At 46.2% G+C, this 14,891-nt stretch overlaps 2 protein-coding genes across 2 annotated transcripts; both read left to right on the top strand.

The window, feature by feature from the left end:
- Positions 1-5,383: 5,383 nt before the first annotated feature.
- Positions 5,384-7,605, top strand: LOC116509163 (kunitz/BPTI-like toxin). The gene is made up of 3 exons (XM_032218160.1): positions 5,384-5,474; positions 5,922-6,083; positions 7,466-7,605. Exons 1-3 carry the CDS (start codon positions 5,390-5,392, stop codon positions 7,603-7,605), a joined length of 387 nt encoding a protein of 128 aa, XP_032074051.1. The 5' UTR covers positions 5,384-5,389.
- A 4,525-nt stretch (positions 7,606-12,130) lies between these two features.
- Positions 12,131-14,262, top strand: LOC116509162 (kunitz-type serine protease inhibitor 4-like). The gene is made up of 3 exons (XM_032218159.1): positions 12,131-12,215; positions 12,631-12,792; positions 14,123-14,262. The coding sequence occupies exons 1-3, from the start codon at positions 12,131-12,133 to the stop codon at positions 14,260-14,262; spliced, it is 387 nt and encodes a 128-aa protein (XP_032074050.1).
- Positions 14,263-14,891: the final 629 nt, after the last annotated feature.

The following is a 14,891-nucleotide window of genomic DNA, read 5'->3' as shown; positions in this document are numbered from 1 at the left end:
TAAACTCATTCTTCAGGCAAAGAAGAGTGAGAGAGAGATCCAGGTGGTAAGAGCTTTTCTTTGAAGTTTGCAGCTTTTTTTTTTTGCTGCGAATGGAAGGGGGGGGGCAACCGAAGGCTGAATCACATCTCCGTGTCAGAAACCTCTGCTGTATCTATTACAGCGCGCAAAGTAAGGACCCTCCACTTAGAACAATTTTTGATATATTTATTTGAGATTAATACAAGCAGAGTCCGTACCTGAAAACCTTATCTGCCTTTTTTAAAACAAAAATTCCTAGCTTCATTTTTACAAAGAGCTTCCTTCGTGCACGGGTTTTTTTTTCTTAAAAAATAAGCTCCCAAAATGGCGAATGACATTCCTAACTATCCGGCAAAGAACAGTGATAAAAAAGATCAAAGGAACAGCCAGCTAGCAATCTCTTACTAATTAGCTTCACTTCTCTGAAGAGCTTAAAAGATTTTTTTTCCTATCAACTTTTAAAAGTTTTAAAAGACTCCTCGTTAATATAGAGACATTCCAAACAGAGATGAATATGCTGAACTGTTTTGTTACAATGCTAATCTTTTGAAACCTGCTTTGTTACAATGCCCTTTTCTGAAACCTTTTGAAAAACATCTAAGAACAAATAAAGGGAGGACTTAATACTTTCTTTCCTCGTAAGCTACACAGCGGGCCAGTAGAGTTTGAATAATTGTTGAATAATTGTTTGAAGAAAAGACATAATGGCATCAAAATTAAATCCAGGGAAACCTCTTCTTAGGACTACATCTCACACACTTGGCACAAAGTCGCAGCTTCCACCTTCTATGCCCCCTACTGGAGATTTGCTAACGAAAGAACTTTTTTTTAAAACTTTCAGAGAATTCAGACAGGAGATAAAGAAACTTAAAGCAGACTTATATGATAAGCTTGATACTAAGATTGCCAAAACAAATGATGATATGCTGGGACTTGTAACTGTATTGACAGAATATGTTTCTGGAATGGAAGATAAGCTAGAGGTTCTTGATGAAGCCAACACTAATTTGACTTCCAAAACTGAGGTGGTGCAACAAAGAGTTGAAAACGCTGAAAAACAAATTGTTATGATACAGTACAGACAGATGGAGCTTGCATTAAGAGTCAGGGGCTGCGCGAAGACAAACGGGAGAACTTGAAGCAGATTTTTTCAGAGGCTTTTAACCGTCTGGTGGAAAGACCGGGGTCCAACTTTGACTGGCAGATCGAAAAAATTTATCGCGCTAACTCTTGGGTGGCAAAACAGAAGCAACTCCCCCGAGATGTAATTATATACTTTGCTACAAGAGAGTTCAGGAACATGATACTACAAGAGTCTTATAATACCAGGCTTCAAATTGGCGGACAGGACTTGATTGTCTTGAAAGAAATACCACCCCAAATGCTAAGAGCCAGGAGAGATTATGCTTTTCTAGTGGAAGAACTCAGAAACCGTCAGATACAGTATAGGTGGGATGTGCCATTTGGTATTATAATTACATTTGATAAGCAAAAATATCGTCTCAACTCTGTATGGGAAGCCCGAGATTTCTATCACAAGATCCTGAAGGTGGGACACCCTGAATCATCTGGATCTGGAGAAAGACCACGAGAAGGACAAGATAAACAGCAAATCACACAACTACCAGACAAAAAGCACCATTTCCTCCTTCTGGAAGGGCAAGGGGTCAGGGAACAAAGATCTAGCCGTATGACTACCAGAGGAATGGGAAAACAAGGTACATTGCAACAACCTAATCACCGGCTATTGATCAAGGAGTTGTGGTCTGAACTCTTTACAGAAGAGGGAAAAAAATATTTCACTATCTCTAACAGTTCAAGAACGATATAATTTGTCTGCAAGAAATTCATATCAAATCAACTGATCAAAAATATTTGTTCAATCCCGAACTTGGTCAATATTTTGTGACCTCTGCTACGGAAAAGAAAAATGTTATAGTTGTATACTTAAGAAAAGACATTAAGGCTGAACTAATTGAAGCAGATCCCTTTGGAAGATATATCGCATTAGACCTAATTCTAGAAGGGGAAAAGACTTGATGGACGACTTCGAATTGAGAAATGTTTGGCGAGCAAGAAACGCAGAGGTATATGACTTCACCCCTTTTTCTGATGGACACCAATCCCTTTCAAGGATTGATTTTATACAAATCACTAATGATTTACTTTCTAGGGTGAAGAAGACAAAGATTGCGGCGAGGGTCCTTTCGGATCATAACCCAGTTTGGATGGAATTGGGAAGGGTAGTGCAGGCAAGAAGGTCTTGGAGGTCGAATGAGAGTTTATTTAGATATGAAAAGTATATTAATGATTGTAAAAAATTACTATCTGAATACTTTGTTCTGAATACGAATAAGGTTACATTCATGGAATTTGTAGGGGATGCAAGTAAAACGTATATGAGAGGAGTACTGATGAATATAAACAAAATACATAGACGTAAACAAGGGCAAAAACGAAAAGAATTGGAAGAGGAAATTAAAAGAAACATTTGAAATGTATCCAAATTGTGTTATAGAGGGAAGGAGGTGTTTCAACAGGAGGAGATTTAGAAGGCATTCCGGGAATTTTTTCTTTTACAGAATTGTACAAAGGGGGCAAAATGAAAGGTTTAGATATAGACAGATACTTAGATAAAGAGATAATATCCCTAGTTAGAGAAGAGTGCAGGCAAAAGTTGAACCAACAAATAACCTCTGGGGAAATCCTGCAGGTAATCAAACAACTAAGATTAGGAATAATGTAAACTGCTTAAAGTTTGTGTAACAGCAAGAAGCTGAGTTCAACGCAGAGATTTTACTGACTTTTTTTCTTTTTTTCTTTTTTCTTTTTAATTTTCTTGGTTTTAATATATTTTAGACTGTGTTTGATAAAAAGCTATACCATGTACGGGCTCTGGGAGGTCGGGGGGGGGAAGGGAGGTGGGGTCCTAGGGGGGAGAGGGGGAGGGGGAAATATAGTATGTGCTAGATTTTAAAGTAACATGATTGCACTTGTATACTGTTGCTTTTTTAATTCTAGAGTAAAAATAGGACAAGCTGAATATATTGATAGATAGTAGAAATACACCGAAGGGAGGAGCAGAGGGAAAGAAGAAAGAGGGGTAGAGAGGGTGGGAGAGAGGATCAGAGGGAGGGTGAGATGGAAGAGTGGGAGTGTATTGGGAGAGAGGAGTGATAGAGGGGGAGGGGAAGTAGGGTAGAGGGGAATGTTGGAGGGGAGAAAGGAAAGTTGGAGGGGGGTGAAAGAAAGGGTGTAGGGAGGGTTGAAGTGGTATATTGGGTTTGTATTTTGGGGGGTATTGCTGACAAGGATGGCTGTGTTTATTGCTCAATGTTATATGGCCCCGGTTATGCACAGTATATATGTGACTGTATGAAATGAAAATGAAAATGAAACATATTTACAAGGAATCTGCCCCACAAACGCTTCAGTTTCCCCATTCTGTGGGTTGTGTGGTTCAAGCCAAGTCAGAGCAGAGCTTACTCTGTGGTTTGCATGCTCCCCCGTCACAGGCTGATGATTGGTCTCTTCCTCCATAGAGCTTATTAAACAGGAGAGAGAAAGGACCGAGGCTGGAGCTGGTCTATCACCATCCCTGACTGGACCACCCACTTAGGAAGAACTGCTCCAACTCCCAACCACCTAGGTCAGGGGCCTCCAGACCTCTCCAGATAGCTAGGCAGGCCTGGGGAATTCTGGGAGCTGAAGTCCACAAGGCTTCCTCTCATTTAGGTGATTGAGAAGCATAGAATAAAACTTTTGGAAGGGCCCTTGGAGGTCTTCTAGTCCAACCCTCTACCCAAAGGAGGAGACCCTCTACCATTCCAGGCAAATAGCTGTCCAGTCTCTTCTTGAAAACCTCCAGTGATGGAGCACCCACAACTTCATGGGGGAAGCTGTTCCACTGGTTAATTGTCCTCACTGTCAGGAAGTTTCTCCTTAGTTCCAAGTTGTTTCTCTCCTTGTAAATCTATGTTTACGTCCTCTATGACCCAGAATGTCAAGTCTAAGTGACCATATCCACATGTGTGGTGTTTATGACAACTGCTATGCTATGCTATGCTTTTTATACTATACTATACTATGCTATGCTATGCTATGCTATGCTATGCTATGCTATGCCATGCCATGCCATGCTATACTGTTGTGGCTCAGCAGGAGCCTTTGGAGCTGCTACCAGATTCCAACAGCGAGGGGTCATATGAGTCAGCCCTGGAGGATGCGGAGGACCCTGGACAGGGTTCTGACTCTGAGCAGGGCGCAGAGATTAGTTGGTCCCCAGGTGACGACTGAGCCTGGGATCAGTGGGGAGGAGATAAGAAAGACTGACACAGAAACCTCCTGTGAGTTGTTTAGGGGATGCACACAGGAGAAGGGCTGACCAGTGTAAAGAGCAACTGAGTACTTATAGGAGATGATAACGAGCAGCTGTTGCTCATTAGGATCTCCTAACAAGCAACAGAGACTGATGGTGCCATGCCCTGGTTGCAGAAGTCAACGTTCCCCGTTTGCGTGCAAACATCGAGAAAAGCCCACTTGGATAAGTGACTTGATTTATATAGTCCTGTTTTGTAGTAGTTTATGAGTTACAGGACTTTTGCCAGAGCAATTATCTCTGTTTATTTTGGGCTCGCAGCCAGCAAGAGCCAGGACTGATGAAAAGACATTCCTTTGAACGTTCTGTTTGGCTTTCGTTTCTGAACGGACAAGGTCGGGGTCAGAACACTATACTATACTATACTATACTATACTATACTATACTATACTATACTATACTATACTATACTATACTATACTATACTATTCTATTCTATTCCATTCCATTCCATTCCACTCCACTCCACTCCATTCCATTCCATACCATGGCATTGCATTGCATTGCATTGCACTGAACTACTACATTATATTATATTGTTATATTCTGCCTATAATACCAGAGCCTCTTTGTCCAAAGTCTCTCTGCAAACCACAGAGGAGAAATCTCCTCACCTCTGCCATCACAACCCCAGGGCAGCCCTGAGAAGGAAGTGACATTATCCCCCCCAGCCGTTCAGCCCCCATATTCCACCCTCCACCATGGACACACACACACAAACCATGAACTCCTTAACACGGGACTTTCCCAGCTCTGTTGCAGCTCTGGAAAGGCGAGTTTTGCTTGACCAGAGAAATGACCCATTGACATCAACAGGGACCTGCCTGGCCTCCAACCCCCAGATTCCCCACCTCTTGTTCCACCATCTTGTGAAAGAGGGAAGAATTTGTGTTCTCACTGCATTACGTCCTCCTGCTTCCTGGATGTGAAATTCCCAGTGGGGAGACTATTTAATGCACGGAGGCCAAGTGTGGGGCAGACGGCTTCACCATGTCTTCTGGAGGTCTTCTTCTCCTGCTGGGACTCCTCACCCTCTGGGCAGAGCTGACCCCCGTCTCCGGCCAGGGCCCGCCAGGTAACGCTTTCTGAATGATCTTGGGACCCTTGGCAGGGAGGGGCTGAAGTGGTCAGAGTTCTCCCCAGGGAAGGGAAACCAGAGACCCCCAGTCTAGAACTTCTGGCTTGGTGGGGCTTCTTCTGGGGAGGTTCTGGAGAGGGGGTTGGGGGTCAGCTGAACAGGAGACAGAAATGGGAGGGGACCCCATGAAAGAGAGATGCAGTTTTAGGGGAAGGCCGAGCTCTCTTTACTCAAGGCAGCTGCAGAATCAGGATTTTAAGCCACAGGAACAATCCAGTCCATCCATCGGATCCAATCCCCAGAGCAGGAAACCAAATGAAAGCATCTTAAATGGCTCCCAACTGCTTCCACTCTGAACATGCTACGAGTGCCCCGGGTTGGGGAAATATGTAAAGGTGTTTGTGGTACCTAATGAAATAACACCTTTCCTTCCATTTGTCACAGAGTTGTGTCATCTTCCTGCTGCCATCGGATCATGTAAAGCCAATATGCCTCGCTTCTACTACAACTCGACTTTCAATAACTGCCAGGAGTTTATTTATGGTGGATGCCAGGGCAATGCCAACAATTTTGTGACCAGAGATGAATGCCACTACGCCTGTGTTGGTAAGTAGAGAAGGAGTTGTTGGGTGACCCCTTGATAGAATGAGAACTGCTATCTCCTAAAATTAAGCATAGGGTGGCTTCATGTAATATCCTGGTTCTCACAACAGGCTATGATGGATTCCGTAGAAGGGAATCTTTGTCATTCAGGTTGAACTGTGGGGTCCTTGGTGCTGTCTGAGCTGGGTGGTTTTCTTGCACACCGTTTTATGACCCAAATACACTGCTAGAAGGGAGTGGAGTTTGCAGGGAGGAGGAGGAGGAGGAGGAGGTGGAGGAGGAGGAGGAGGAGAAGGAGACAAGGAGGAGAAGGAAGAAGAAGAAGAGGAGGACAAGGAAGAGGAGGAGTGTGGGATCCGTGGTACTCTCTGAGCCTAGTTGTTTTCTTGCAAATGTTTCACTATCCAATTGGGTAACACCAACAGTGCAACTGAGTGTGTCATTTTCTCCCTGCCAGTGTGGCTGAGGGTTTTCTCCTTGGTAGCTCCATATGGAGAATATTATTTTCTACTTGGTTGTTGGTCCTTGTTATCTGGATGTTGGCTTGAACCTCAGTCCATGTTCCTGGCTTTATTTTAACAGAATAAGAGAGTTGGAAGGGACTTTGAAGGTCTTCTAGTCCAGCCCCTTTCTCAAGCAGGAGACCCTATATAATTTCAGACACGTGGCTGTCCAGCCTCTTCTTAAAAAGCTCCCATGACGGAGCATTTACAACTTCTGGAGGCAAGCGGTTCCACTGGCTAATTGTCCTCACTCTTAGAAGGTTTCTCCTCAATTCAGGATGATTCTCTCCTTGGGGACCTTCAAACAATGGGCAGAAACCAACCAAGGAGAGAAACAACTGAGGACTCCCCATCCTCTGGGGGGAAGGAGCTGGGAGGTAGAGTCGTGCTCCAGCCAGCCTCTCTCATCCTGGATACACGGAGAAGTTTTGGCTGCTGAAAGGACCAGAGATGGGACCTTCTTTGCTCTGGGATTCTAATTCAAGAGGAAATCTCCCAGTGGAATGGGGTGTGTGAAAGACTTTGGGAGACCAGGAGAGGAGATGCTTCCAAAGGAACCATCAGATAAGAGATGGCATAGCCCACAGCTGCATGAGAGGAGGGGAGAAGGGAAGGGAAGGGAGGGGGCAGGATTGGGGAGAGGGAGAGGAAAAGGGAGGGTAGAGGAGAATGGAAGGGAAGGAAGGGGGAGAGGGAGGAAGGGAAGAGGGGAAGAGAAGAGACCTTCCCTAGTTTCTTAGGCTGCATAGGAGACAGCAGGAGATTTCTCCTTTCAGACCTGCAAGATTCTGTTAAAGTAGCTGGACAATAAAGCAGAATCGGTTTCCTGCCTGCTCTGCCTGCATAGCCTGACCCTCGGCCTTGGGATCTTCTCTTTTGCAGAAAAGCCCGGGGTGTGTCCCACGGCCCCTCCAGTCATCATCACCATTACTGTCGTAAGGTGTGGAAGTGACTGGGAGTGTGAGGGGAAACAGAAGTGCTGCCATTATGGTTTCGTGATTGACTGCATGGATCCTGTCTAAGGTAAGAGCCCTGAGCCCTTATACTTCTCTGTAGGGATTCAGAGACCCCAGAATGGACCTTGGATGAGCCAAGCCCCAAATAGGATGTGGAGGAAAGGAGAAGGTCTCTTGAGAACATCAAGGTCTTCTCTTGAGAACGAATGTTGAACGGGGCCACTGCAGCCCTAAGAGTAGTGGAGCCTTATGGGCATCGTAAGAGCACCTGTCCTCACCTTCTGGAGCAGTTTCTAGGGCAGCCCCACATAGAGTGGATGGCAATAGTCCACCAGGAAGAGATTAAGACATGAGAAAGGTCTCCTGATGCAGGGAAGGACAGCTGGTGGAACAGAGGACAAAGTTCTTCCTAACTAGTAGGCAACTTGACTGAGTTTTCCAGGTCTTTCCTCCTCCTCCTCCTCCTCCTCCTCCTCCTCCTCCTCCTCCTCCTCCTCCTCCTCCTCTGCCATTCTTTCTGGAATACTGACCCACACTTGAATGCTTTTGGAATGGGGACATTTGATAGAAAGAGACACAGGAGCAAAAGACTCCACCCATTTTGTCCACTGTGCAGATCTACAGCTACCTGGCTGTGGACTATCACAGGTTTACACTCAGGTGTCATGAATATTTATGGCTTGATCATGCAATTCCTTATTTCGGACTGTCAGAGAAGATCTCTACTTCAATCAAGGATGGTCCTTATTATTTAGTAGCCCCGTGTCTCTTGTGTTGGCCACCTTCCCTCTCACTTGCCTTCTATTTCTTCTCCTGAAAGTCCTTCCTTTCCCCTGGAAGGGTGGACATCCAATTAAAATTGCGGGCAAAAGGGTTTTTGAGAGAGAAGAAAGGCAGACCCCACCCACTGTTATCCAGCTCACCTGCACAGATGAACAGCCCTTGGGCTCTGGACTGGTGACCCTTAGGGGACATAAAGGCCAATGGCTTGGTCGGGTGAGCCTCCTACAAACTCCAGCACTCAGAGAGGTCCTCCAGGCCTGTCACTGATGGTCCAACAACCTTTTGAATTCCACGTTGTTGTAAAATTAGGCAGCGCAAGGCTTGGGGCCTCCTGGTTGTAAGATTTAAGCAGAGTGTGAAAAATAGGTCTGAGCAGAAACCCCCTAACGGATTCTCTTTCTACAGGTTCCCGTCAGATTCACCATTCGACTTTTCCGAATTGTGTCTGGTGCCTCGACTTGGACCAAAGGCCGACTAGGCACCATGGGGACCCTTCCCCTCAAATACACGGTGGACCTATTCTTCTTTCCTCAAAATAAAGGCATTGGGCTCCTACTTCCCGCTGAGTCTTGTTTTTTTTTCTGTCCCTTCGAGGCTCTTTGATTTGATTTTGATTTTTTATTTTATTTTATTTTATTGACATTTGTAGGCCGCCCTTTTCCCTGAGGGGACTCAGGGCGGCTCACATAAAATCAGGGAAGGGGAAATGCAGACAATAACAAAGACACATATAATAAAAACAGTAACCAACATGCATTCATCATTCGGGAGGGGCAACTATCTTCATCCCCAGGCCTGACGGGCTAGCCAGTTCTTCAAGGCTGTGCGGAAGGCCTGGACGGTGGCGAGGGTACGAATCTCCACGGGGAGTTCGTTCCAAAGGGTCGGGGCGACTACCGAGAAGGCCCTCCTCCTTGTAGTTGCCAGCCGACACTGGCTGGCCGATGGAATACGGAGGAGGCCCAATCTGTGTGATCTTATTGGTCGCAGGGAGGTGATTGGCAGAAGGCGGTCTCTCAAGTATCCAGATCCACTACCATGTAGGGCTTTATGGGTGATTAACAGCACCTTGAAGCGCATCCGGAGATCGACAGGCAGCCAGCGCAGCTCGCGGAGGATGGGTGTTATGCGGGTGAACCGCGGTGCACCCACAATCGCTCGCACGGCTGCGTTCTGTACCAGCTGAAGACGCCGGATGCTCTTCAAGGGCAGCCCCATGTAGAGCACATTGCAGTATTCCAGCCTAGAGGTCACGAGGGCCCGAGTGACTGTTGTGAGTGCCTCCCGATTCAGGTAGGGTCGCAACTGGCGCACCAGGCTCTCCCCCTCCCACTTATGCATGTCCTCCCCATGTCTGAGGATGAGGGGCTGGTCAAATGAGGGATCTCTGAAAGGGTGGGGATTCTGGAATTTTCTGTGTGTCATTCTTCCGACTAACGGACCCAACAAAAGTAGCCAATTTCAGGAATTTTAATATTCTCAAAAGCAAAACTTTATTGAGTTCATCATTTTGGCACTGAGGAAAGCAAAACCAACTTCCGTGCAACCTTGCATAACTAAACATGAATTTCATCCCCTCCTCCCATGGAATGGGTCACACTGTCCAGTTAGGAACAGTGTTGTTTTGATAACACTTCCCTTCTTGGCAGATACCTGCAGCCGTGTCCTTGGCCCCCACAGTTGAAGTTCGTAGCCTCCACATTCCCTCCCACCCTTCCCTCCCCACAGTTCTTTGGCAATTTGAAAAGCAACAATGGTCACAAGAAGCTTAAGCGTTTTTCAATCATTTGCGGATGACTTGGTTATAACTTTAACCCAACCACAGAAATCTACCAAGGTTTTAATGAATATGATTAATCAATATGGCCAAGTATCTGGGTTTAAAATAAAGAATCTTTGTCATTCAGGTTGAACTGTGGGGTCCTTGATGCTGTCTGAGCTGGGTGGTTTTCTTGCACACCGTTTTATGACCCAAATACACTGCTAGAAGGGAGTGGTGCTCGCAGCTCGCTCGCTCCCCCGCCCATCCGCTGCCGCTCGCATGGGCTGGGTAACCTAGTTAGAACTTATTTGGAGTCTGGCAGCGCGTGGCTGTATCGTCGGAATGGCGCAAGGATAGGTTGGTTTTTGCTCTTTCTCCTTCACACATTTGCCCGTATTCCCCTTCTTTCTTTGCAGGCGTTCCAGGCATGCGTGGCAGTAAATTTAGCTTTTTAATCTTTCCCGTGCGTAAAAGGTCTGAGGGAGAGCTCATTGTCCATAATCCACCATATTTTTATCCAAAATGCCTTAACCTTTTGGCAAGTCCACCATATATGGAAATATGTAGCATCGAGAGAACCACATCTCCAACATTTGGGCTGTAAGTTCGGATACATAGAAGCCAGCTTTTTAGGATCTAAATGCCATCTATAGAACATCTTGTAAAAATTTTCTCTCAGGTTTTGAGCGTGTGTAAATTTCACGTTTCTTACCCATATTCTTTCCCACGTATCCAGCATTATTGGCTCTTCAATATTTTGAGCCCACTTTACCATACAATCTTTAACTAATTCTGTTTCCGAATCTATCTGTATTAATACATTATATATCCTCTTTATATGCATTAAACTTTGGTCTCTTATTTGTTTAAATAGATTAGCCTCCACTTGGACAAAACCAGTTTTTTGATCTATTTTCCACCTGGCCTGTAATTGCCCATACTGGAACCATGTTTGAACTGCCTTCTCCTCTTTCAATACCTCTAAGGATTTTAGTTGTAGTGCCTCCCTTTCCAAGCTGTCTATAAATAATTCTATCCTGTTTTTGTGCTATATTCATATTTTCAATTGCATGTCTAGGAATTGCCCACATGGGTATCTTGTCATTTAGTTTATGTTGATATTTCTTCCAGACCCTCAGTAAAGCATTTCTTAAAACATGACTTTTTAAAGTTTTTGTCTAGTTTTTTGTTAAATAACAGGTAAGCCCGCCAACCATATACCAGATCATATCCCTCAAGGTTCAATATCCCATCATTGGTTAAATTGATCCAATCACTAATTACCATTTCAGGCAAATAGCCGTCCAGTTTCTTCTTGAAAACTTCCAGAGATGGAGCACTCACAAGTTCATGGGGGAAGCTGTTCCACTGGTTAATTGTCCTCACTGTCAGGAAGTTTCTCCTTAGTTCCAAGTTCTTTCTCTCCTTGTAAATCTGTGTTTACGTCCTCAATGACCCAGGAATGTCAGGTGTAAGTGACCATATCCACATGTGTGGCGTTCAAGCCAACTGCTACGCTATGCTATGCTATGATTATATTGCATTGCATTGCGTTGTGTTGCATTACATTACATTATATTGTTATATTCTGCCTATAATACCAGAGTCTCTGTGTCCGAAATCTCTCTGCAGCCCCAAACCACAGAGGAGATTTCTCCTCACCTTTGCCATCAGAACCCCAGGGCAGCCCTGACAAGGAAGTGATGTCATCCCCCCCAGGTGTCCAGCCCCCATATTCCACCCTCCACCATGGACATCCCCCACCCCTGAACTCCTTAATACCGGAGTTTCCCAGCTCTGCTGCAGCTCTGGAAAGGCAAGTTTTTCTTGATCAGAGAAATTATCTATTGACATCAACTTGCCTGACCTGCAAACTGCTCAGCCAATCCAACCCTCAGGTTCCCCACCCCTTGTTCCACCATCTTGTGAAAGAGGGAAGAATTTCTGTTTTTACTGCATTACGTCCTCCTGCTTCCTGGATGTGAAATTCCCAGTGGGGAGACTATTTAATGCACGGAGGCCAAGTGTGGGGCAGACGGCTTCACCATGTCTTCTGGAGGTCTTCTTCTCCTGCTGGGACTCCTCACCCTCTGGGCAGAGCTGACCCCCATCTCCGGCCAGGGCCGGCCAGGTAGGGCTTTCTGAATGATCTTGAGACCCTTGGCAGGGAGGGGCTGCAAAGGGAAACCAGAGACCCCCAGTCTGGAACCTCTGGCTTGGTGGGGCTTCTTCTGGGGAGGTTCTGGAGAGGGGGGTTGGGGGTCAGCTGGAGACAGAAATGGGAGGAGACCCCAAGAAAGAGAGATGCAGTTTTAGGGGAAGTCTTTATTCAAGGCAGCTGCAGAATCAGGAATTTAAGCCACAGGAAGAATCCAGTCCACCCATCGGATCCAATCCCCAGAGCAGGAAACCAAATTAAAATGTCCCAAATGGCTCCCGACTGCTTCCACTCTGAACATGCTGGTGGGGGCGGGGAGGTTGGGGAAATATGTTGAAGGTGTTTGTGGTACCCAATGAAATAACACCTTCCCTTCCATTTGTCACAGAGTTGTGTTATCTTCCTGCTGTCACCGGACGATGTAAAGCCAGAATGCCTCGGTTCCACTACAACCCGGCTTCAAATAAATGCCAAGGGTTTATTTACGGTGGATGCCAGGGCAATGCCAACAGGTTTAAGACCAAAGATGAATGCCACTTCACCTGTGTTGGTGAGTAGGGAAGGAGTAGCGGAGTGGCCTCTTCATAGAACAAGACCTGCTCTCTCTTAACGTTAAGCATAAGATGGGTTAATGGTTCTCACAACAGGCTATGATGGATTCCGTAGAAGGGAATCTTTGTCACTCAGGTTGAACTGTGGAATTTCTGGTGCTGTCTGAGCTGGGTGGTTTTCTTGCACACCGTTTTATGACCCAAATACACTGCTAGAAGGGAGTGGAGTTTGCAGGGAGGAGGAGGAGGAGGAGGAGGAGGAGGAGGAGGAGGAGGAGGAGGAGGAGGAGGAGGAGGAGGAGGAGGAGGAGGAGGAGGAGGAGGAGGACAAGGAAGAGGAGGAGTGTGGGATCCGCGGTTCGCTCTGAGCCTGGTTGTTTTCTTGCAAATGTTTCACTATCCAATTGGGTAACACCAACAGTGCAAATGAGTGTGTCATTTTCTCCCTGCCAGTGTGGCTGAGGGTTTTCTCCTTGGTAGCTCCATATGGAGAATGTTATTTTCTACTTGGTTGTTGGTCCTTGTTATCTGGATGTTGGCTTGAACCTCAGTCCATGTTCATGGCTTTGTTTTAACAGAATAAGAGAGTTGGAAGGGACTTTGAAGGTCTTCTAGTCCAGCCCCTTTCTCAGTCAGGAGACCCTATATAATTTCAGACACGTGGCTGTCCAGCCTCCTCTTAAAAACCTCCCATGATGGAGCATTTACAACTTCTGGAGGCAAGCGGTTCCACTGGCTAATTGTCCTCACTGTTAGAAGGTTTCTCCTCAATTCAGGCTGATTCTCTCCTTGGGGACCTTCAAACAATGGGCAGAAACCAACCAAGGAGAGAAGCAACCGAGGACTCAGGAGGAATTCCCATCCTCTGGGGGGAAGGAGCTGGGAGGTAGAGTCGTGCTCCAGCCAGCCTCTCTCATCCTGGATGCACGGAGATGTTTTGGCTGCTGAAAGGACCAGAGATGGGACCTTCTTTGCTCTGGGAATCTAATTCAAGAGGAAATCTCCCAGTGGAATGGGGTGTGTGAAAGACTTTGGGAGACTGGGCGAGGAGATGCTTCCAAAGGAACCGTCAGATAAGAGATGGCGTAGCCCACAGCTGCATGAGAGAAGAGGAGAAGGGAAGGGAAGGGAGGGGGAGAGGGAGGAAGGGAAGAGGGGAAGAGAAGAGACCTTCCCTAGTTTCTTAGGCTGCATAGGAGACAGCAGGAGATTCGTCCTTTCAGACCTGCAAGATTCTGTTAAAGTAGCTGGACAATAAAGCAGAATCGGTTTCCTGCCTGCTCTGCCTGCATAGCCTGACCCTCGGCCTTGGGATCTTCTCTTTTGCAGAAAAGCCCGGGGTGTGTCGCAGGGCCCCTCCAGGCACCAATACTATTTGTCTTGCAAATTGTGAAAATGACTGGAAATGTCCCGGGAAGCAGAAGTGCTGCCCTTATGGTTGCAGGACAGACTGCGCGGACCCAATCTAAGGTAACTGTCAACCTTCTGAATAACTATCCCAACTGAAGCAAACACCTTTGAGGATTTCCAAAGGTTGGATGCAAACTTCATTGAGTATCTCATTTCAGCACTGAAGAAGGCAAAACCAGCTCTGCTTATGTCCCAGGCAAACCCACATAGAGTATAGAACTCCCCTCTCCCTGTTAGTGCAGGTCACATTCTCCAATTGAGTGCCATTATTTTGTTATGAGAAAAGGTCTCTAGGCTTGGCAGACACCTGCCGATGCGACCTTGTCTCTCATGGCCCGCTTAGTTCTTTGGCAAGTTGAAATGCGATAATGGTTACAACAGCAGAAGCGTGCTTCAAGCTTGACAGTAATTTGTGTTGTCACTTAGACCAATAGTTGGCTTAGACCAAAACAACTGCTGTGTGGGACCTCCTAAACCAAGGCTTGGTCTGGGCACCTGCAGTCCCATCCATGTTCCTCCTCTGAGCAGACCACAATTAACCCATGCTCAGCTTACAGGAAGGTCCATAGCTTCACCAGGGAGTCTATTAGGGTCAGTAGCTCACATTTCTGACTGTGAGAAATGCTCCCAGTCTGAGTTAGAAAGCGCCTCTGAAGGTGCCCTTGTCTATGCTCCAAGCAGCGGCAGT

The sequence above is a fragment of the Thamnophis elegans genome, chromosome 5 (assembly GCF_009769535.1).
Source record: "Thamnophis elegans isolate rThaEle1 chromosome 5, rThaEle1.pri, whole genome shotgun sequence".
In the NCBI taxonomy this organism is placed as follows: Eukaryota; Metazoa; Chordata; class Lepidosauria; order Squamata; family Colubridae; genus Thamnophis; species Thamnophis elegans.
This window is presented reverse-complemented; position numbering and strand designations above follow the sequence as displayed.

What these genes read in the sequence shown, in the direction of transcription:
- LOC116509162 (XM_032218159.1), top strand. Translation starts at nt 12,131, where the DNA reads ATGTCTTCTGGAGGTCTTCTTCTCCTGCTGGGACTCCTCACCCTCTGG. An exon ending in CTCCGGCCAGGGCCGGCCAG is followed by an intron (nt 12,216 to 12,630) that starts GTAGGGCTTTCT and finishes CATTTGTCACAG; the next exon opens with AGTTGTGTTATCTTCCTGCT. An exon ending in ATGCCACTTCACCTGTGTTG is followed by an intron (nt 12,793 to 14,122) that starts GTGAGTAGGGAA and finishes TCTCTTTTGCAG; the next exon opens with AAAAGCCCGGGGTGTGTCGC.
- LOC116509163 (XM_032218160.1), top strand. Translation starts at nt 5,390, where the DNA reads ATGTCTTCTGGAGGTCTTCTTCTCCTGCTGGGACTCCTCACCCTCTGG. An exon ending in CTCCGGCCAGGGCCCGCCAG is followed by an intron (nt 5,475 to 5,921) that starts GTAACGCTTTCT and finishes CATTTGTCACAG; the next exon opens with AGTTGTGTCATCTTCCTGCT. An exon ending in ATGCCACTACGCCTGTGTTG is followed by an intron (nt 6,084 to 7,465) that starts GTAAGTAGAGAA and finishes TCTCTTTTGCAG; the next exon opens with AAAAGCCCGGGGTGTGTCCC.